Source organism: Mus pahari, chromosome 3 (assembly GCF_900095145.1).
Source record: "Mus pahari chromosome 3, PAHARI_EIJ_v1.1, whole genome shotgun sequence".
Taxonomy (NCBI): domain Eukaryota; kingdom Metazoa; phylum Chordata; class Mammalia; order Rodentia; family Muridae; genus Mus; species Mus pahari.
The window spans coordinates 76,850,572-76,873,190 of NC_034592.1; the positions used below are offsets into that span (position 1 = coordinate 76,850,572).

Below are 22,619 nucleotides of genomic sequence, written 5' to 3' on the forward strand. Positions count from 1 at the left end.
ACAGGGTTTCTCTGTGTAGCCCTGGCTGTCTTGGAACTCACTCTGTAGACATGGCTGGCCTTGAACTCAGAAATCTGCCTGTCTCTGCCTCCTGAGTGCTGGGATTAAAGGCATGCGCCACCACACCTGGCTCCAAATATGCTCTTAACTGTTGAATGTCTCTCTAGCCTATGTTGTTCAATTTTTAAAAATATTTATGGGCCAGGCGTGGTGGCGCACACCTTTAATCCCAGCACACGGGAGGCAAAGGCAGGCGGATTTCTGAGCTCGAGGCCAGCCTGGTCTACAAAGTGAGTTCCCGGACAGCCAGGGCTATACAGAGAAACCCTGTCTCGAAAAACCAAAAAAAAAATTTATGTGTAGAATTGTTGTGCCCACATGTATGTATGTGTACCACATGTATGCCTGGTGTCTGCAGAAATCAAAAAAGAGCATTAGATCTCCTGGAACTGCAGTTACAGATGTTTGTGAGCTACTACATGGGTATTGGGAACCAAATCTAGGTCCTCTGCAAAAGCAACAAGTGCTCTCTTTCTATTTTATTTTGGTAAAGTATGTATAACATAAATTATCTTGGGGGCGGCTGGGAAGAAAATTCAGTGGCTAACAGCACTTATATACAAACAGGAGGACCTAAGTTTGGATCTGTACCACTCCCGAAAAAAATCAAGGTGTGGCCAGGTAAATCTTGTCATCACAGAATTGGTGAGGGCAGCAGGAGCAGAATCAGTGGGATGGCTGGCAAAACTATCTCTGGGTTCAGTAAGTCTGTCTGAAGGGAAGAAGGCCATGTCCTGTTCTGGCCACAGCACAGAGGCACTAGCACAACATATTATACCACCACCACCAGGTATCATCTGGACCAGACAGACATGGTTATTCACATCTGTAATCCCAGTAAGATATTGTAGTAAAAGCATAAATAAATCTGGTGTGGTGAACTGGGCTTGTGATCACAGCATGTGGGAGGTAGAGATAGAAGGATCAGAAGCTGAAAGTCATTCTTGGCTAAACATAGTACCTTTGAGAACACCACCTCCCCACCCTCCCACCCCACCCCATCTCAAATTCAAAGGAACAAAGAAACACACGTGAGAACGTGGCAAAGTCTAGAAATTTGTCCCCAGCACCACAAAGACAAAACAAAATCAAGTATGACCTTGGCTAGGGTGCCTAGCAAACACAGTAAAGTTGGTTTTGTTATGTTCTATCCTTATCACCACATAAAAAAGTAAAATTTGCCGGGCGTTGGTGGCGCACGCCTTTAATCCCAGCACTTGGGAGGCAGAGGCAGGCGGATTTCTGAGTTCGAGGCCAGCCTGGTCTACAAAGTGAATTCCAGAACAGCCAGGGGCTACACAGAGAAACCCTATCTGGGAAAAAAAAAAAAAAAAAAAGTAAAATTTACCATCTTGCCCATTTTTTAGTGAACAGATCAATGGTATTAAATATACCTACAATATATTACCACCACTAGCATCCATTCCGAACTGTTTTCATCTTACAAACCTGAAACTATGTAGACATTAAGCCCTATCTTCCCATTCCAAAACTCTTCTAGCACCTGGAAATTACCAAGGGCCATGACTTTGTGGATTCTAAGTATCACAGAATCATACAGTATTTATCTGCTGAATTTCTTAGCATAATGTCCTAAAGATTTGTTCATATGCCAGCGTGTGCTCTAGTTTCCTTTTTGTTGTTGTAACAAATACCACGACCACAAAAAACCAAAAAACAAAAAAAACCAAACAAACAAACAAAAAAATTCATTAGGAATAAGCCTTGTGGCAAACAATTTCAGATCCCACCCTGGTCTACATACAGTTTCAGGTTAGCAAGAGTTACATATAAAGACCCCATCTCAAAAACAAACAAGCAAAAATGGGTGGTATTTCAAGTTATAGTTTCAGTCCAACAGTGAAGGAAGTCAGAGCAGGCACTTGAAGCTAGAATGTGAAGTTTGACTGCTTGCTCTTCTGTGCAGTAATTGCCTCCAACTAGGGAACACACACACAAAAGGGTGCAGCAGAAACCATGAAGACCAGAAATACCCAACTAGAGATGGTGCAGTCCATTGACCTTCTACGTCATTTAGTAAACAAAGCAAAGCCCCACAGAACAATCTGGTAAAGTGAACCCAGACCCCTTTCCCAGGTGATCTAAGCCAAGCAAGTTGACAACACTACCGAGGCCAGTACATCTGAGAGCAGTCTTTTGGAAGACGAAGTAACACTGCATATGAATAGTTTTCTTATCCACTTACCTGATGTACTTATTTGAGTTGCTTCTGTTTTAGCTCTGATTAACAATGCTGCTACCAACACAAGTGTCAATTCTAAGTAGACACTCAGGAGAGAAGCTGCTAGGTCATGAAAGTCTAAATTTTCATTTTCTTTTCTGCCTTTCAAGACAGGGTTTTTCCTGTGTACTCCTGGCTGTGCTGAAATCACTCTGTAGTCCAGACTGGCTTTTAATTCAAGAGATGGCCTCAAGCAACAGAACCTCCAGGCTTAAAATTTCATTTAAGGAACTGTGTGAATGCACTTCCCCACTAGTCTTCAAAGGATTCCTTTTCAACTCCTGTATCACGTGCCTTTTTGTTATTCTTTACCTCCTTTGTTTTGGATTATTCTCTGGGCGGCCAAGAACTAGGGAGTATGACCTTCAGTTAGAGATCATCTCAAGATCTTAGTGATAGGTGTGTTACAGGCCTTCAGACCCCACCCAGACATGTCTCGGTTTTCTAAGGTATTTATTTCCATTTTATGTCTATGGGTGTTTTGCCTGAACACCACATTCATGCAAAGGCCATAAACAGGGTATCAGATTCCCTGAAATGAGTTACAAAGATCTTCTGGAATCAAACCTGAGTTTCCTGGAAGAACAGTCAGTGCTTTTAACCACAGAACCATCTCCATATGGTAGCCACCATACATTTTTCTCCAGTCAGATTTGTTTCTGAGGAAGGGTTTCACTTTATTGCTCGAGCTGGCCTAAAATTCACATTTTTGAGTGAAATTTCTTTTTGTTTGTTTTGATTTTTTTTAGAAAGATTTATTTTATATATATGAATATACTGTTGCTGTCTTCAGACACACTAGAAGAGGGCATCAGATCACAGATGGTTGTGAGCCACCATATGGTTGCTGGGAATTGAACTTATGACCTCTGGAAGAGCAGTCAGTGCTCTTAACCACTGGGCCATCTCTGCAATCCTTGTTTTGATTTTTTTGAGACAGTATTTCTAGAACTTACTCTTTAGATCAGGTTGGCCTTGAACTCAGTACCTGGGCCTCCAGAGTGCTAAGATTAAAGGTATGGCCAATTGTGAACTGTCTTTTGTTTTTCAAATGAAGCTAGGTTTATGCTACAGGGCCTCAAGTTAGGGATGGTCAACAAAGATCAAGTCTTTACCCACTCTAAAGTTTAACTCCATCCTTGTAAGAAAGATGATAGTTTAAGAGTAAATTCCAAGCTGGGCGTGGTGGCGCACGCCTTTAATCCCAGCACTCGGGAGGCAGAGGCAGGCAGATTTCTGAGTTCGAGGCCAGCCTGGTCTACAGAGTGAGTTCCAGGACAGCCAGGGCTACACAGAGAAACCCTGTCTCGAAAAACCAAAAAAAAAAAAAAAGAGTAAATTCCATAAAAACTTAAAAGTTTTTATAATTGCACTGATTTGTTCATCTCTTTGGGGTGAGACATTTGTGTGGTGTGCATCAAAGGATAGCTTGTGGGAGTTAAGTTCTTTCCTTCTACCATGTGGGTCTCCAGGATTAAACTCAGGTAAATCAGGCTTGGCAGCAAGTGATATCCATCCAAAAAAAACTTTTAAATCAGATATGGTAACTTTCCAAGTTATTCAACACCAACTGAAGTGCTACTGTAATAAAGTCAAAGTGGAGGGGAAGGCAGCATGGCTCAGCTAGTAATGACACTGGATGTCCAAATCTGAAGGCCTAGGAGGTCAGCATTCAATACCAATGCACATAAAGATGGAAGGACACGACTTACTGACTCCACACACTCATTATGGCATCTGAGTATACTCCTAACAACTAATTTAAAAAATAAAGAAAGACAAGAAGGCAACAATGGAAGGAGTGATAACGTGATATTATAGTAAATCAGAATTTTGGGCTGCAAAATTGTTCAGTGCCTAAAATGTTTACTACCCATGTATGAGGACCTAACTTCATGTTCACAGCATCCATGTAAAACCCAGGCAATACAGAAAGCAGCTCTAGCCCATCACCAGTGGAGGTAGACACAGAGGGAACATGGGAAGCTTGCTGGCCAGCCAGTATAGCAAAAGCAGCAAGCTCCAGGTGTTGTGAGACCTTGTCGCCACATATAAGACAGAAGTTAACAAAAAACACCTGATTTTGACTTTAGGCATGCACACAAATGCACGCGCGCACACACACACACACACACACACACACACACACACACACACACGGGTGCACACAGAAATCAGAATATTCAGTGGAAAAAAATCAGAATATAATCTCTAGAAATATAGTAGCTATTTATGTTTGCACACCAAACAACACAGCACAAATGCACTTTAAAAACAAAAACAAAAAACAAACAAACAAAAAAACATCTACCATGGTGTGGAAGTGAATGCTTAGAATCCGGGAACTGGGGCAATAAGACGGAAGGAAACCTCAGGCTCCCAGGCCGTCCAAGAGCTACACACAAAATAAACAAAATCCAAACATAAATGCTGGCGAGGGAGGAGAGGAAAACATCCACAAAAGGTTAAAGGTAAAATAATGAACAAAACAATAAATCCTTATTTAAAACAGTATCTAATTAACACCCACCTTAGAGACTCTGACCTTAATGCCATCTTAAGTTATCTTTAAATAAGAAAGCTATTGGCAACACTAAAAGGGAGAGGTAACCCCCTTAAAATGACAAGGACTATAAAATGTCTTTTAACTCTACATTTTATTCATTTGGAAGCAGCATTTTCCAAAGCTGTAATCCTGTTATGACTTCTATTAATTCTTCACTTAGCCAATACTTTTCCTAACATGGCCATTCTGTTGCTTTTCTAAGTAGAGGTGATTCACACTCATATCCCTTCTCTTGTGACCAAGGACATTAGGCTGCCTGTGCAGCCTACAATGGCCTTTAGAAGACTTTTCTTTTCTTTTTAAAGATTTATTTATTATATGTAAGTACACTGTAGCTGTCTTCAGACACTCCAGAAGAGGGAGTCAGATCTTGTTAAGGATGGAAGCCACCATGTGGTTTCTGGGATTTGAACTCAGGACCCCTGAAAGAGCAGTCAGTGGTCTTGACCACTGAGCCATTTCTCCAGCCCCCCAGAATATTTTTCTTTTCTTTTCTTTTTTTTTTTTTTTTATTTGGTTTTTCGAGACAGGGTTTCTCTGTGTAACCCTGGCTGTCCTGGAACTCTGGAACTCACTCTGTAGACCAGGCTGGCCTCGAACTCAGAAATTCACCTGCCTCGGCCTCCCAAGTGCTGGGATTAAAGGCGTGCACCGCCACACCTGGCGCAGAATATTTTTCTAATAAGTTGCTCCACATGCACTCTACAGTTAAAAGCAGGCAGGTATTTAAAATGAATGTGAAATAATTTTAATGAGTTATAAGCCTTTAAAAGGTTTAAATTCAGTCTTTAGTGTTTGGTATGGTAGTTCACACTTCCAGTATTCAGAAGGGAGAGATTCAGGAGTTCAAGGTCACTCAAAACTAAATAAACTGAAAGCCAGCCTAGGATATATAAATATCCTGTCTCAAAGACCTACAACAGCAGGCAGAGAGACAGGGACAGAGAGAGAGAGAGAGAGAGAGAGAGAGAGAGAGAGAGGNNTTTGGCTGAGCATGGTATTACAAGCCTATAGCCCAGCCCTGGGGAGACAAGAGGACTGCTCACAAGTTCAATGCTAGCCAGTCTACATAGTGAGTCCATACACACAAAAACACACAGAGAGAGAGAGAGAGAGAGAGAGAGAGAGAGAGAGAGAGAGAGAGAGAGAGGTGTTTGGCTGAGCATGGTATTACAAGCCTATAGCCCAGCCCTGGGGAGACAAGAGGACTGCTCACAAGTTCAATGCTAGCCAGTCTACATAGTGAGTTCCAGGCCAACAAGTGTAATACACAAAAAGATCTTGTCTTAAAATGCAGAGATTAGTTGGTTGTGAATATAGCTCTGTAGTAGACTGAGCAGAGTGATAGGTTAAATCTCAAGAAAGAACACATATGTGTTTGTGTATAAATATATAATTACTGTATACATATAAACAAACATGTACATAGTTCATTAGGAAAATTTCAAAAAAAAAAAAAAGACAGGATGGTATGTGCTGGATAATCTCAACACTTACGATGCGGGGAAGGAGGACCAGTAATTCAAGGCAAACAAACCCTGGCTGCATAGCTGAACCCTATTTCCAACTATCCCAACCTAGGTATGTGACAGCCTGAGTTGGTATTCTCAGCTACTCAGGAGGCTGAGTGAAGAGGATAACAGGAGTTTAAGGCCAACCTGGGCTATGGGCTACCACTGAGCGGGGAGGGGAGAGGAAAAAAAAAAAAAAAAAAAAAAAAAAAAAGGAATGTTACCTTGAGGACGGATTGAGCAGATTAACTAGGAAAAAAGTGAATGAGAGATTTAAAACTGAGATGCGTAAGTGACTAGCTCAAGACGGTGCTTAGCCACTTAGATATTTAATGAGAATAGGTTTGCGAATGTTGTTCCACTGCCAGTAAGAACACAGTCCCTTTTCTCACTAGTGAAGTCACCCTCACCTACACGAGGACTACATATTTGGCATTAAAAAATTTTTTTTGAATTGATTGAAAACTTACCTTACCCATCTTGATACCCACCTCCGGAGTTACGGCCCTACAAATGTTCTCCAACAGATCTTTTTGACATAACCCAAAGAGACAGAGCAAGGAAATTTCGGGGGATGTCTGTAACGGTTGGGACGTCTCAAGAGCCAATAGGGTCTACACCAACCCAACTTCCCGTAGAAAACATAATGAGGGGATTATGGAACTGAACCTCGGTTGCTTGGCTTGGGTGTCCCCAAGGAGGTGGCCAAGGGAACGCAGATCAGTGACCTCCCACTCGGGGGCGCTGAAAGATCCGGGGGTCATTACCCTCAAAAGTGAGTACCTGCGAAGCTACGGCACAGAGAGTGGCTCCGGGCTCTCATTCCGGAGGCCGGGGCCTGGGGCCGGCCAGCTGCACCTCCCGGCAGAGGGTTCCGCGCTCCGGGGCGGTAGTGACAGCACAGGTCGCAGAGAGATACCTCACGCTAACGAGGCTCCCGGATCCCAGAACTGAAAAAGCTGTCGGACTGGTGTCGACTGGTTTTTCTCAGAGCTTCCCCTTCACCCCTCAAACGATCTCTCCCGCCCTAAGCCAGCAACCAGTCGCTGCCCGGCGCCGCCATCCTTAGTGTTTGTTTTCATCCGCTTCAGTGCAGGCGGTGGGGAGGTAGAGCGCTACGGGGGAAATACAGCTGCCTAACTTCAGCTGCACTTTCGCTACACCACAGACGACCTATTTAATATTTCTGTACATCAGAGCCCTCAGAAAAGGCAGTTTCTTTCCAGAAATAAATCATGTGCTTAATTTTAAAGCTTTTAGGGAAAACAAAAAGAGTTTGGGAAGGAATTTGGGGAGTAGGAGACTGGGCTTTGTGTGGAATGTACGGAAGAGAAACGCAAGCCGCGGTGGCCGAGGTGCTGAAGACGCGGCGTGGGGCCGGCGCTGACGCGGAAGGGGCGGTGCGGCTGTTGCGCACCGTGGCGGCTTGTGTGCGGCCGTGGGTTCCGGAGGCGGGCTTTCTTCGGCCCGGAGGGTGGAGTGTGCTCCGGATAATCCGGTAGCTACGGAAAGGTGGCGATCAGCGTTCGGTTACTCTGGACCGAGCAGTCAGACTTTGGTTATCTTGCTATTTCTGAGACAAGGTCTCGCTGTGTAACTCAGGTTAGCTTTGAACGTAATGTAGCACCAGCAGGCATGGAACACGCGGCGAATCTACCCTACTTCCAGAATGCTAACCTTACAGTATGGACCAGCCTTAGGAGCTTTTTGTTTTGTTTTACTTTGTTTTGACTGGCGCTCGTGTAGTCCACGCTTGCCTAGCACATGATCCTCTGGTCTACACTTCCCAAGTACAGTGAGCCCGTTCCTGGCTGGGGCATCTTTACTTACACGACTTTTAAAGGAATTAACTTTTTTTTTTTTTTTAAATACATTTATGTATTGGATGCGGGCGTGCTGTGGCAAGGATGTTGGGCGTTTCTTTCTTTCCACCATATGGACCTCAGATAGCCAACTCATTTATTTCACCAGGCTTCACAGTCAAACCCTGTGCCCTCAGAGCCATCTTGGTCCCTTAATAATTATTTTGAAAGCGGGTTGTAAAAGTGGTCTCGGTGTTCCAGACCTACCTGGTTCACTTAGTTTCTTCCTCCTTTCCTTCCTTTTTTGCTGGCTACTCTTCCTTCCTTTCTAGCCTAAAGCTTCGTGATTTGGGTCTCTTGAGATGAAGGGAAGGCCTGTTACAGCAGACAATGTAGGTCCCCAGTCAGGGTCACAGACTGTCTTTCTTCCCCTCTTTCCTTCCTTTCCCCCCAACCCCCTTTGGTCTTCTACATCCCTAGTTGGACTGGTTTTACACCCACATCTTTGGAGCCATAGAGCCTTGCAAAACAGACCTCTGAGTAACCCTTAAGGTGTTTACAACTTGTCAGCTGTCTCCTGGTTGCCACAGACCTCTTTCACCTTGTGAATTGTTAGTTCTCATTTGTTGTTCTCAGATGAAATGCCAGGCATCAAATGAGCCACTGGGATTGAACTATTGTCTGCAAATGAGATCAAGTTTGTCATACAGTAGTGAGTCAGTGGAGATAAATCTAGAGTTAACAAATGAATTGCTGAAAAAGGTGTTGTAGGTTTTGAGTCATTTGGTATGGTTTGGATACTGTTCTAATTATTTTTTTCTTTTAATTAACATTTACAGAAAGAAGATTATAAATGTCAGAGCCATTTAACTGATGGTTAGCTGCTGAATTCTGATACTTTTTGTGCCAGCCTCTTCGTTGGGAAAAATTCAGGGAAAGCAGATAGAAGAGGACCTCCACATTAGCAATGGCTATACCAATAACAGTGCTTGACTGTGATCTCTTGCTGTATGGCCGAGGTCACCGGACCTTGGACCGTTTTAAGCTGGATGATGTGACTGACGAATACTTGATGTCCATGTATGGATTTCCCCGACAATTCATTTACTACTTAGTGGAACTCTTGGGAGCAAGCCTTTCTCGGCCTACTCAGCGATCTAGGGCTATTAGCCCTGAGACACAGATCCTGGCAGCATTAGGGTTTTATACCTCAGGGTCCTTCCAGACTCGGATGGGAGATGCAATTGGAATTAGCCAAGCCTCTATGAGTCGCTGTGTTGCCAATGTCACTGAAGCCCTTGTGGAACGGGCCTCACAGTTTATTCACTTTCCAGCTGATGAAGCTGCCATGCAGTCTCTAAAGGATGAGTTCTATGGATTGGCAGGGATGCCAGGGGTGATAGGGGTGGCTGACTGTATCCATGTAGCGATCAAGGCACCAAATGCCGAAGACCTCTCTTATGTGAACCGAAAGGGTCTGCATTCTCTAAACTGCCTGGTGGTGTGTGACATCAGAGGGGCACTGATGACTGTGGAGACAAATTGGCCAGGCAGCCTCCAGGACTGTGCTGTGCTACAACGGTCTTCTTTAACCAGTCAGTTTGAAACTGCGATGCCCAAAGATAGCTGGCTTCTTGGTAAGTTTGCAAATATAAATCTTCAGTTTATGTTCATAGAAAAGTTATGCAAGAGAGTGGGTGAAATCTGAGATTCTATAGTCTTACTCTTCATTCTTTGTTTATCCTGTGACCTCTGGTGACAACTCTCTGGGCCTTTTAAAAGATTTCTTTTTGAGACCGGTAACTTGTTATGTAGCCTGGAATTTTAGATGTAGCCTTGGACTCAGAGATTCATTTGCCTTGGTCTCTTAAGTGCTGGAATTAAAAGTATATACCACCGCTGGGTAGTGTTGGCACATGCCTTTAATCCCAGCACTTGGGAGGCCCAAGCAGTCGGATTTCTGAGTTCAAGGCCAGCCTGGTCTACAGAGTGAGTCCCAGGACATACAAGGCTACATAGAGAAACTCTGTCTCGAAAAACCAATTAAAAAACAAAAACCAAAAAACAAACAAACAAACAAAAAGTGTATACCACCATATCCTCATAATTATTTTTATTACTATTCCTGTACTAGGAATCAAACCCAAGGCTTGGGAATGCCAGGCAAGGAATTTACCACAGAACCCTCAACATTTGCACATTGATTTTTTAAAAAAAAATTAGTATTTAAGGGATGGAGAGGTATCTTGGTGATTAAGAGCACTTGTTCTTGAAGAGGGCCTGGGTTTGATTCCCATCACCCACATAAAGGCTCACAAATACCCATAACTCCAGTTCCAAGGAACCGAAAGCTTTCTTCTGACCTCCACAGTGTAAGGTGTGCACATGGTACACAGATATACATACCTAAGACCGATACACATAAAATAAATCTAGAAAAATTTTAAACAGAAACACTATTTAAACTGAGTGGTTTTTTATATGCTTGTAATCCCTAGACTGGGTAGGCTGAGGCAAAAGGCTCTTAAGTTCCAGGCACAGTGTTCCAGGCCAACCTGGATGTAAAGGGAGACCCTATCTCAAAAGTAAAGGACTAGGAGTGTAGCTCAGTTAGTAGTGTAGGAGGTCCTGGGTTCAGTCCTCAGCACTGCCTTGGCTGTTGTGCATAATTGCATTCCCAGTACTAAGAAGGCAGGAGTATCAGAAATTCAAGGTGATCCTCAAATACATAGGAAGCTTGAGGCTAGCCTGTGGTACATGACCCCCTATCTCAAAAACTAAACAGGGGGCTGGAGAGATGACTTAGAGATTACCTGCCTTTCCAGAACTGAATTCAGTTCCCAACACCCACATTGGGAAGCCTGTAACTCCAGCACTAGGGATGCATGTTCTCTTCTGGTCCCTTAAAGGTACTTGAACCCACATGGGCATACTAAAACACACACACACACACACACACACACACACACACACACACATGCTTTTTTTTTTTAATTAAACTAAGAATAATAATTATTATTTGCCTTCACTCTTCTAAAAATTTATTTTGGAGTTCTGTGTTCATGGACATGTAAAATAAGACCTTTGTAGCAGAACATGCAAGTCCTGCATTTGGGAAGAGGGGTCAAGAGGATCAGGGATTCAAAATCGCCTTGATTTACAAACACAAAGTCAAAACAAACAGAAAACCAAGATCACAAGACTTTGTATTGCCAGCAGTAGCTACAGAAACAACCCTGCAGACCAGCGCTTCTCAGCCTCCCCAATGCTGTGACCCTTTAATACAGTTCCTCGTGTGGTGATGACCCACAATCATAAAATTATTTTTCTTTCTATCATAACTATAATCTTGCCACTCACTGAAGTGAACTGTAATGTAAATATCTGTGTTTTCTGTAGGTTTTAGACGACTCCTGGGGAGGGTTCATTTGGCCTCCCCAAGGGGTTCCGACCCCGAGTTTGAGAACCATTGTTGTAGAGACTCGGGAGATAGCTTAGCGGGAACGTGCTTACCATTTGACTCCAGAGACCCGAGCTTGATACTATTCAAGGATGGGGTCCCAGGCATTGAACCCATGTTTCAAAAAAAAAAAAAAACCAAAAAAGCAAAACCAACAACAACAAAAAAGGCATGGCGGTGCACACGATTCTAGCCCTAGGGAGGAAGCGACCGCAGACCTCTGGTCTAGTTGATCGCTAACCTCAAAACACATACACACAGATGAGCCAAAAAATGCTTACCAGAACAGAGCTTGTTAATTATCGTATATAAAGGCTCTGGGCGTGGTGGCGCACGCCTTTATCCCAGCACTAGGGAGGCAGAGGCAGGCAGATTTCTGAGTTCGAGACCAGCCTGGTCTACAAAGTGAGTTCCAGGACAGCCAGGGCTATACAGAGAAACCCTGTCTCAGAACCGCCTCCTCCCAAAAAGTTTTATATAGTATGTAGGGGCAATAATTGTTATCATCTGTAAAATGGTGACTGTAATACCAGTGGTGCTGCCAGAAAGTGGTTGCACACACTTTTAATCTCAGCACTCAGAACGCATAGGCAGGTGATCTCTGAGTTTGAGGCCAACCTGGTCTACAGCGTGAGTTCCAAGACAGCCAGGACTATACAGAAAAACCCTGTAAAAACAAAAACAGACAAACAAAAAAAGAACTTGCTTCTCCAATCTGCTTGTATAGACTAAGTCTCATTTAAAGGCCGACTCAGTGAGCTGAGCCAGATAAGAGTTTGTTCAACATTAAGTAGTGTGAACCAAAGTGACTACTCAGCTGTCAAGTATACTGTTAGAAACAATGAAACTCTCAAGCCAGAAAGCTTTGTTCGAGCTTTATTTTTTCCTTTTTTTAAATCTGTATGGGTGTTTTGTATGTCTGTGTACCATGTGTGTGCCTGGTACCTGCAGAGGCCTGTAGAAGGTATTAGATATCCTGTAGCTGGAGTTACAGATAGCTGTGAGCTGGGAACCAAACTCACGTCTTCTGGAAGAACAGCTGGGCTTTTTCTCTAGCCCCTTGTCAGGGTGAGGGGGTAGGATGTGTGTGTGTGACAGTGCAGGGCTGTGAAGAGACACTATGACCAAGGCAACTCTTACAGAGGAACACATTTAATTGGGACTAGCTTACAAGTTCAGAAGTTCAGTCCATTATTGTCATGGTGGAAACATGATGACATCAAGCATACTGGAGAAGAAGCTGGGAGTTCTACATCTTGTTTTGTAGAAGGAGACTCAGACAGACTGGCCCTGGCCAGGTTTGAGCCTTTAAGACCTGAAAGCCCACCTCCAGTGACTCTTCCTCCTATAAGTCCACACCTACTCCAACAAGGGCACCTTGTGACACTCCCTATTGGCCAAGCATTCATGCACATGAGTCTGTAGGGGCCATTCTTACTCAAACCCCCACACCTCTGAAGCTATACTCTTAAATAAACAACAGGACAGGGCTATGTAATATACAACATATTATGTTTTCTTTGTTTCATCGAGACATGGTTTCTCTGTGTAGCGCTGGTCGTTTTGGAACTCTCTTTGTAGACCAGGCTAGCCTTAAACTCACAAAGATCCACCTACTTTCTACTGGATGTCTTAAGCCCTTATTTGATATTTGTCTGTCTGTCTGTCTATATCTATCCATCTATCTACCTATCACTTGCTATATATTCTTTTACTTTTGTTTGCAACTTACTTAATAAATTTGCTTATTCAAGACTAAAAGCAAGCCGGACGTGGTGGCGCAGGACTTTAATCCCAGCACTCGGGAGGCAGAGGCAGGTGGATTTCTGAGTTCGAGGCCAGACTGGTCTACCAAGTGAGTTCCAGGACAGCCAGGGCTATACAGAGAAACCCTGTCTCAAAAACAAAAACAAAAACTAAAAAGACTAAAAGCATGGCTATTGTAGATCATCTCTGAACAATACAGAACACTCAGGTTGGCCATGACCTTAATAAGTAGCAGAAACTCTTCATCTTCCTGCCTAATTTTCCAAATGCTTTTATTACAGGTATGTGCTGCCGTGCCCGGCTCTTTTCTTTTGTCTAAGAACTCCTCTGCTCAAGTGATCCCTCTGCCTCAGTCTCTGCTGTATCTGAGGGCTGGAGAATTTGAAGCAGTCAACTGGAGTCCCTGGTTGAGTTTTCTCTCTGTGAACCAGCTGCCCTTGCTGAACTTCCTCCAGCTTGTCTTTCTCACTGTGGGACATTCATATCATGGGCTAACTAGTAAATATCTGTTGATATGGCTCTCCTTCCAGCCATTCCAAGAAGAGGATGTTTTGACTGTAGGGCTATTTTCTTGTTCTCTTCTCCTCACAGAGTTTGGAGCAGGCAGCCCATCTCCAGACCGGGAGCCTTGAAAAACACAGAGGTGAATGTGCTTGGGTCTGAACTTGGGGAGAAACCCTTGATTCTAGAGCCTAATTTCTCAATGAACTCCTAACAGTACATGAGAGTTTGCTGATACAATGTACGTTACACTAGGTTACATGGGATTCTGTATCAGGAAAGAGAAGAAAGAAAAGAAGGGAAGGAGGAAGAGGGGGATAAAAAGAAGTGTATGAAGGATACCCAGGCAGGGTTTCAAGTTTCAAGACAACATTAACCTCATAGTGAGAATTGTCTGAAAAAAAAAAAAAAGCTTTATCAAAAGTGTTGGGATACCTCTCTGTTATTGGAAAACCCCTAGTACATTTGTACTCTATGTGATCAAAATGAAGTGCTTGCTATTTAGTAGATGCTCAGGAAATACCTGTCTTTAATTTTTAAATGCCCCATTAAAGAGAAACCACCCCATTGCCAAGTGGGCAGACCCCCACAGTTGGGGGTTGCAACATCTAACTGTCGTCAGTTACACATGCCATTTCCACACAACATCTACTGTTACATTGTTTTTCTAAACAGGATTTTGATTTGACTTCAAGCTTGGCCTCAAACTGACTCCTAAGATGGCCTTGAACTCATAATCCTCCAGCCTCAGCCTCCTTAGTGCTAGTATTACAAGGAAATTCAAGACCAGCCAGGGAAACAGGAGACCCTGCTTATTTTTTTTTTTTAAGGCAAATATTATCAATGTTTTTTATAAAAGAGGAAACTGATAGGCATAGAATATTTAAATTCCTTTTTCTTTTCTTGTCTTTTTTTTTTTTTTTGAAGTAGGCATCTCACTGTTTCCCAGACTGGCTTAAAGAGCATGATTCTCTTGGCTCAGATTGAGGTAGCTGAGATTACAGGTATCCACCATCACTCTCCACTTTAAGTTCCTTTTGAACCATCCCTTCCTGTTATTATCCTTAGCTGTCCCCATAGGTGTATTACCTAAACTCCCAGGTTCTAAGCACACACACAGCAGTCAGCTTGAGTTCTTAGTTCTTCAGCTCTTAGGCTAGTGCTGTTAAGCAGCTTTGGGTAAGATCGCCCAGAATTTCTTATGGGTGACTGAGTGATCGCATAAGCATTTATAATCCGCTCCCCATCTAATCCTAATCTCCTCATGAGTATCTATTTTCCAGTGATGCTTGAATTTTAACCAGCTAGTGACTACAGAACTTGTTATTTTTATTTTGTGCATGTGTGTGTGTGTGTGTGTGTGTGTGTGTGTGAAATATGTGTAATGTGTAAGTGTTTGGTGCATACGTTCCATAGCATTTGTGTCAGATCAGAAACCTTTAGGGTTTGGTTTTGTTTTGTTTTGATTTTTGGACACAAACCCCAGATTTTTAATAAAAATATTATCATTTTTGTTCTGCAAGTCCAAGATTATCAGTTAGTAAATCTAAATCTAACAGGAATGCTTTTTGTTGTTGTTGTTGTTGTTTTGTTTTTTCGAGACAGGGTTTCTCTGTATAGCCCTGGCTGTCCTGGAACTCACTTTGTAGACCAGGCTGGCCTCGAACTCAGAAATCCGCCTGGCTCTGCCTTCTGTGTGCTGGTATTAAAGGCGTGCGCCACCACTGCCCGACTAGCAGATTTAATTTTTACAAACTTTTTTTTTATATATACAGTACTTTTTTTTTCTTTTCTTTTTCTTTTTTTAGATTTATTTATTTATTATATGTAAGTACACTGTAGCTGTCTTCCTCCAGAAGAGGGTGTCAGATCTTGTTACAGATGGTTATGAGCCACCATGTGGTTGCTGGGATTTGAACTCCAGACCTTTGGAAGAGCAGTCGGGTGCTCTTACCCACTGAGCCATCTCACCAGCCCCTACAAACTTTTTTAAAAAACTAAGTAGGAGAGGACTCTCTATGGCATTGTTGAAAATGGTCATTAGTAAATAGCTGAAGATAGTTTCTAGGCCATACCATGTCTAAAGGTGTGGCTTCCTCAAGCAAGCAGAGGGGTTGGATTTTATCTCTCATATCCTTAAAACAGGACAGGATGGGATGAGACGGCCACACCAGCTAACCATTGAGGTCACAAGTGGCAGCTAAAAGTGTACCAGAACTTTCTACTCTGTTTGGGACCTCTGTTCTAGTCCCTCAACAAAAAGATTTTTCAATAAGGCTTTTTTTTCTCCTCCCAGCTGGACATAATGCTTCAAGAAGTGGTTTATACTATTCAGACATCTCTTCCACCACTTCTGCTTTCTTCTTCTTTTTCTTTTTGGTGGGGTCACTGTTCCCATCTCCTGTCTCGCCCCTCTTTCTAGCACAGTTTTGGGCTTTTTATCCTTCTTCTTTTCCTTCTTCAACTAGGGAACAGTTCACTTTCACTCCCACTATCCCGTTTCCTTTTTACGATGTTTACTGCTTCAGCAGCTAACTGAGGAGTTTGTCCTGCTTCAGCAACCAGTGCTGTCTTACCAGAATCACGATAGTCAATGGAATCCTGTTTCCATGTGGCAGGGCCAGTGTCTGTGGGTTTGCCATGCTTGTCCAGAAGGCCCTGCTTGATCATCTTCTGACTCCCCTTTGGACCTAAACCCCACTTTTGAGGCTAATTGTCTCTTTCCATGACCACCCTCTTTATCTTGGCTACTATACCATGGTCACAGGCAGAAATCACTGCTGTCGTCATCAATGCAGTCGCCATGCAGATAGCTTCCCCCTTAGTAGTAATAAACACAATCTCCTGGTTGACCTCAATGCCATCCTCCTATTGAAGAACACCAGGAAGCATAGTCTTGGCCCCATAGCAGATTGCATTCACCTCTTCTCACTCATGACTGCAGAACACACCCTCCAAAGTTCCTGCCTCTGACCACCAACTCCCAGTAACAAACCAAGGTGTACACATAGTGCCAGAATGGACGGGCCAGCTTCACAGCTCACCCACAAGATTCCTAGTCTTCTTTCAGGGTCATATTCTGTCATTTTGCTCTCGTAGACAGTCCTCACTCGAAGCTGCCTCTTTACTGCAGCAATAAGTGGGGGTTGCTGAGACAGGGCTCCTGTCAGAGTTTCTAGGACTCTAAAAAGCTGAGTACCCCCTTCAATAGCACCGTGCAGCCGGACAACTCCAACATACTCTTTGCCTGCACTCTGTTGTGATTTCACCAAAGGACTGTCTCGTTCAATGCACACAATTAAACAACTAGTCACTTTGGGATCCAGTGTGCCACTGTGGCCAGTCTTCTCTACCTGAATACTTTGTCGGATCCAGGCTACCACCTCATGGGAAGAGGGGTTAGAGGGCTTGTCAAAATCAATGAAACCTGTCCTTTAGAAACAAGGGCCACTGAGAAGTGTTTAATTGAGCCACTTTGGATTCTGGTTTGATAAGAAATTCTTCAGCATGTTGTATTTTGGCTACATCTTCTTCTTGTAATGACTTCCAGTCTTTTTTCTTCTTATGCTTCTTTGGGGAATTAATTACTTCTGCATCCTCCATCTTGAACTTGGAATTGATTCTCTGTTTCCACCTTTGTGTTAGTCCCAGGGATTGAATTCAGGTTATCAATTGCTTCACCCACTGAGCCATCCTGCCCTGCTCCTGATTTTTTGGTTTTTGTTGTTTGTTTTTTGTTTTGTTTTTCTGAGGAAGGGTTTTATGCTGAGCCCAAACGTGCTTATCACCTGTAACAGTCCCTGTATTCATCGCTGTTCAGTGTGTTATATTATTTTCATTATTGTTTATAGTATTCTTTTAAGACATTTTTATATTCATGTGGACAGTTTGCAGGAGTTACTTCTCTCCTTCCACACGTTGGTTCCAGGGATCAAACCTAGACCCTCAGGCTTTGTATTTGTATTAAGCACCATTACTCTGAGCCATCTAGGATCCAGCCCCATGTTTCCATCTTTCTCCCCCATTTTCTCTTTTTAGCTCTGGCTGGATTGTTGTGTATACCATCATTGCTTGCTCTACATCCTTTTTTTTTTTTAAAGATTTATTTATTAGTATATCTAGCTGTCTTCAGACTCGCCAGAAGGGCTGAGTCTGGTGGTTGCGCACGCCTTTAATCCCAGCACTCAGGAGGCAGAGGCAGGCGGATTTCTGAGTTCGAGGCCAGCCTGGTCTACCAAGTGAGTTCCAGGACAGCCAGGGCTATACAGAAAAACCCTGTCTCAAAAACAAAACAAAACGCCGGGCGTGGTTGCGCACGCCTTTAATCCCAGCACTCGGGAGGCAGAGGCAGGTGGATTTCTGAGTTCGAGGCCAGCCTGGTCTACAGAGTGAGTTCCCTGTCTCGAAAAAAACCAAAAACAAACAAACAAACAAACAAACAAAAAAAACCAGACTCGCCAGAAGAGGGAGTTAGATCTCATTTCGGGTGGTTGTGAGCCACCATGTGTTTGCTGGGATTTGAACTCAAGAAAAGCAGTCAGTGCTCTTACCCTCTGAGCCATCTCGACAGCCCTTTGTTTGTTTGTTTGTTTGTTTTGTTTTGTTTTTTTATTTTTTTAAGATAGTCTTTAGAAGAGTGAGGTCAGTTAAAAGAAGAGTGGGAACTGGTGTATGCTTGTAATCCCAGCATTTCAGAGGTAGAAACAAGAGCATCATATCCGAAGCTCAGAAGCCTGAACTACATGAGACCCTGGCTTCAAAACAAAACAAAAGTGGTAGTTCATGCCTATAATCCCAGCACTTAGGAGGCTGAAGCAAGAGGATTGCTGTGAATTTAAGGTCAGCATGAGCTACCTAGGGAGTTTAGGTCTACAGAATAAGACTCAGTCCCAAAAAAGAAAACCAGCTAAATATAAACTTAAAATTTTTGTGAGACATCTCAGTTATTTTCAGCTAATCCAGTCTTAGAAACATAAGCTCCAAAATGAAAGAAGTCTTTATTATTTTTGGAACAGTGGCTATCTCTGTTTTAGGAGAACCTGGTGGCTGGTTAGGAGGACAGTGCTGCCCTTGGTTCTCAGGGGCTAAGAAGTCACAGCTCTGTGGAGGCCGCTCTGTTTCTCAGGACGATCACACATTATAAAAGCATTGTTCTCTTGGACTAGGACTTTGCCCCCATTTGTGTTTGCTTTTCTTAGGACTTCCCAGGATCCTCTAATAAGGAAGTCACTTAAAGGAAATGCCTTCTGTTTGTTATTTGAATCCACTCTGATCTCTTCTCATTATGGTTGTTTGCATCATCATATTCATGTTTCCCCAGATCGTGTTACACAAGCATTATTATGTGATTGCAGTATCCAAGAGTCTAGCACCCCTGAGTCCTGATGGCTACTGCAATCACAGCTCTTACTCTTCTCAGCACTGGGAAGACAAATCCCTGGGAAAGCAGAGATGAAACTTAATAGTAAAATTAGAAGTGTCCCTCTTGAGTGATTTTAGATCTTCTGTTAGAAGATCTTTTTTTTTTTCTTGAATGCTTTCTATTTATAGATTTGTAAAATTGGTATCCTGTTTAGGGAGCTGAGGTTGATTTGTTTGTTTGAGACAGGGTCTCACATTGTAGACCAGGCTGGCTTCAAACCCACAGAGATCTGCCTGACTCTGGCTCCCGAGTGCTGGGATTAAAGATATATGCCACCCCATCTGACCCTTTATCATTTTTTTTAAAGATTTATGTATTTATTATATGTAAGTACACTGTAGCTGTCTTCAGATGCTCCAGAAGAGGGCGTCAGATCTTGTTACGGATGGTTATGAGCCACCATGTGGTTGCTGGGATTTGAACTCTGGACCTTTGGAAGAACAGTCGGGTGCTCTTACCCACTGAGTCATCTCACCAGCCCCCTTTATCATTTTTATCAAGCCTTTTATAAAGAGCAGTATCTCTGAATCTGAAACCTTCTGGTGGAATGGTGACATACATGCCTATAACTCTAGCACTTGGGGTAAAGGAAGGAGGATCAGGAATTCAAGGTTATCCTTAGCTGCTTAGCAAGGTCCAGGCCAGCTGGGTTACATGAAACTATGCTCGAGAAAAAGAGAAGCAAGTGTAAAACAGACAGAGAATTTTGAGGGCTCTTCGCTAAGACGGGGTGTGTCTTTATTTGTGCAAGGCCCTGAGTTCTCCCCAAGAAAAGTTAAGAAATAAAAGACCAAGAAAGAAAAGGCCAATAATTGGATTCCTGTGTCTCTGCTTTCTTCCTTCAGGTGCTCTTGGAAGTGAATTTGTTAGCTCTCAGCTCTTTGTCCATTGAGTTTAGTCAAAGCTATTGCCAACCAACACCGCCTTACGCGGTGCCATTTTGTTTCTGATGGGTTCTCACTGTGTAGACAAGGCTGGCCTCACTGGCATTCTTCTTACTTCAGCCTCCCAAGTACAGACATTCCTCCTTTGTGCTGCCTATACTGGAGTTGGCTTGAGGTCTTGTCATTCATCACCTACTGTCACCATCACCAGAGAGAAAAGGGAAGGGGCAATAAAGAACTGTGGGCATCAGACATGCTTCAGAGAGAAGGGGAGAGGGGCCAATCATTACTAGTTTGTGCTCTCTATTTAAAAGTATTTTTATTTTATGTGTATAAGAGTTTACCTGCATATATGTATATTATATGTGTGTGCTTGTGTCCTTGGATGCCAGAAAAGAGTGTTGATTTCCCTGGAGCTAGAGTTACAGACGATATAAGCTACATGTAGGTGCTAGGAATTGAATCTAGGTCCTCTGTAAGAGCAGCCTGTACTTTTCTTTTTTATTATTGGTTCTTTTAAGACAGGGTTTCTCTGTATAGCCCTGGCTGTCCTGGAACTCACTCTGTAGACCAGGCTGGCCTCAAACTCAGAAATCCACCTGCCTCTGCCTCCCACAGCCTGCACTTTTAACCTCTGAGCCATCACTCTTCCTCCCCATACTTTGTTATGCCAACATTTTCTTCTGTTTTTTATGCCATGGTATGGTATGGCTCCAAAGCCTGTTTAATTTCCTGTCCTTCTTCACTGTGATTCCAAACGTCCCTGACTTGTTCTGTGAGACAAGGTCTCACTATGCAGTTCAGGGCGGCCTGGAACTTGAGGTAGATTTCCTGTTTCAGCATCTTGAACACAGAGACCTGTCATGAGCACCACAACTAGCCTGAATTTTTCACTTTCTGTTTGTAATCCATTCACAGTCACGTTCTCTTTGGCTTTTCATGCAGGTGACAGTTCCTTCTTTCTCCGTTCCTGGCTCTTGACACCACTACCTGTCCCTGAGACTCCAGCGGAGTATCACTATAACAGGGCTCATTCTGCAACTCACAGTGTGATTGAGAAGACGGTGCAGACCCTCTGCTGTCGGTTCCGGTGCCTGGATGGATCCAAAGGGGCGCTGCAGTACTCACCGGAGAAATCAAGCCACATCATCTTAGCTTGTTGTGTCCTTCACAACATTTCCCTGGACCACGGCATGGATGTTTGGTCCTCTCCAGTGACTGGACCCATTGAGCAGCCCCCTGAGGGGGAGTATGAACAGATGGAGACTCTGGACTTAGAGGCTGACAGGATCCGGCAGGAGCTGATACTCACTCATTTCAGTTAGAATGAGGGTAGAGGGAGGAGAAAGGCTTTCCAGAATAAACCAACAACTTTCCCCCTTACTGGCCACTGGGCAGTTCAGTCATCCAGTAGTACTGAATGTGTGCACTTGTCATAAATTAACGTTTAAAGTTTCAGGAGGGCAAGATGTGTCAGCTAGACCAAAATCAAGACAGTGTTTCCCTAATGTGCACTGAACCCCAGGCTGTGCACTATTCTTTTGAAAGTTCACTAGTTGCAAGAGCAAAAATCACACAATAAAGGAGAAAACAACACATAGCCAAAGAATTTTGTTGTTTCAATTGTCTGGAGATCTCAAAGGAAAATTGTTTGTCCTGATTTATTTTTTATTCATTTATTGCTAGTTTGTGTGAGACAGTTTTTTATATAGCATAGGCTGTCCTGGTACTCACTGTATAACCCAGGATGGCCTGGAGCTTGTAACAGCTCTCCTGCTTCAGCCTCCCAAATACTGGTGTAAGCTATCCTGCCTGGTGCCCTGAGTCTTTGTTTTTCTTCTTTGCTGTCTACATAGGCAAACAGAAAGAAAGAATGAATTTAGTTGAGAAATGATCTTCTAATATAAGTAAGTGAGCACTTGCCTAGCATGTGTGATGTATTGATCCCTAAAACTGAAAGAAAGAAACAGTAAAAATAAAGAGAAGGGCTGGAGAGATGTCACTGACTGCTCTCCCAGCACCACATGGTGGCTCACAAGCATCTATAATGGGATACAGTCCCTCTTCTGGTGTGTCTGAGGACAACAACAGTATACACACACACACTAAATAAATCTTTCAAAAATAAAAAAATAAAGAGAAAAGAACTACTTCTGGACTGCACTTGTGGGATTGTTTTGTAGAGGACATTAAGGAGAGTGGAAAGCCACCATCCTTAGTTTGCCAGCACTAACTGAACTGTGATTTGGATCTCGTTACTTGAGGGAATATCTGAATTCCAGTTCTCCTGGTTCACTCTTGAGTCAGAGTTAGAGGCTAAATGGGGTTAAGGACTGAGCAGATTTGAATAAAGTAATTAAATTATAGATAAAATCCAAGTTTATACTTTACAAAGACTCATAAA

The 22,619-nt window shown here is 43.1% G+C and overlaps 2 protein-coding genes and 1 pseudogene across 11 annotated transcripts in view; 1 reads left to right on the forward strand and 2 right to left on the reverse strand.

The window, feature by feature from the left end:
• The window catches only part of Atg13 (autophagy related 13), a 38,980-nt gene extending 31,473 nt beyond the window's left edge, over nt 1–7,507 (reverse strand). For all 7 annotated transcript variants that reach the window (XM_029536383.1, XM_029536380.1, XM_029536379.1 and 4 more), the window contains exon 1: nt 7,163–7,507. The gene's annotated coding sequence lies outside the window, so the exon portion shown is untranslated. The remainder of the gene's footprint in view (nt 1–7,162) is intronic.
• Nucleotides 7,508–7,767: 260 nt separating this feature from the next.
• Nucleotides 7,768–22,365, forward strand: Harbi1 (harbinger transposase derived 1). 4 transcript variants are annotated; one of them, XM_021194212.2, is made up of 3 exons: nt 7,768–8,169; nt 9,021–9,818; nt 21,161–22,365. In XM_021194212.2, the coding sequence occupies exons 2-3, from the start codon at nt 9,149–9,151 to the stop codon at nt 21,538–21,540; spliced, it is 1,050 nt and encodes a 349-aa protein (XP_021049871.1). In that variant the 5' UTR covers nt 7,768–8,169; nt 9,021–9,148; the 3' UTR covers nt 21,541–22,365. The 4 variants fall into 4 exon arrangements, with proteins under 4 accessions (XP_021049871.1, XP_029392309.1, XP_029392311.1 ...); XM_029536449.1 differs by having other exon boundaries at nt 7,768–7,981; XM_029536451.1 differs by having other exon boundaries at nt 7,854–7,891.
• On the reverse strand, nt 16,237–17,512 carry LOC110318885 (annotated as a pseudogene).
• Nucleotides 22,366–22,619: the final 254 nt, after the last annotated feature.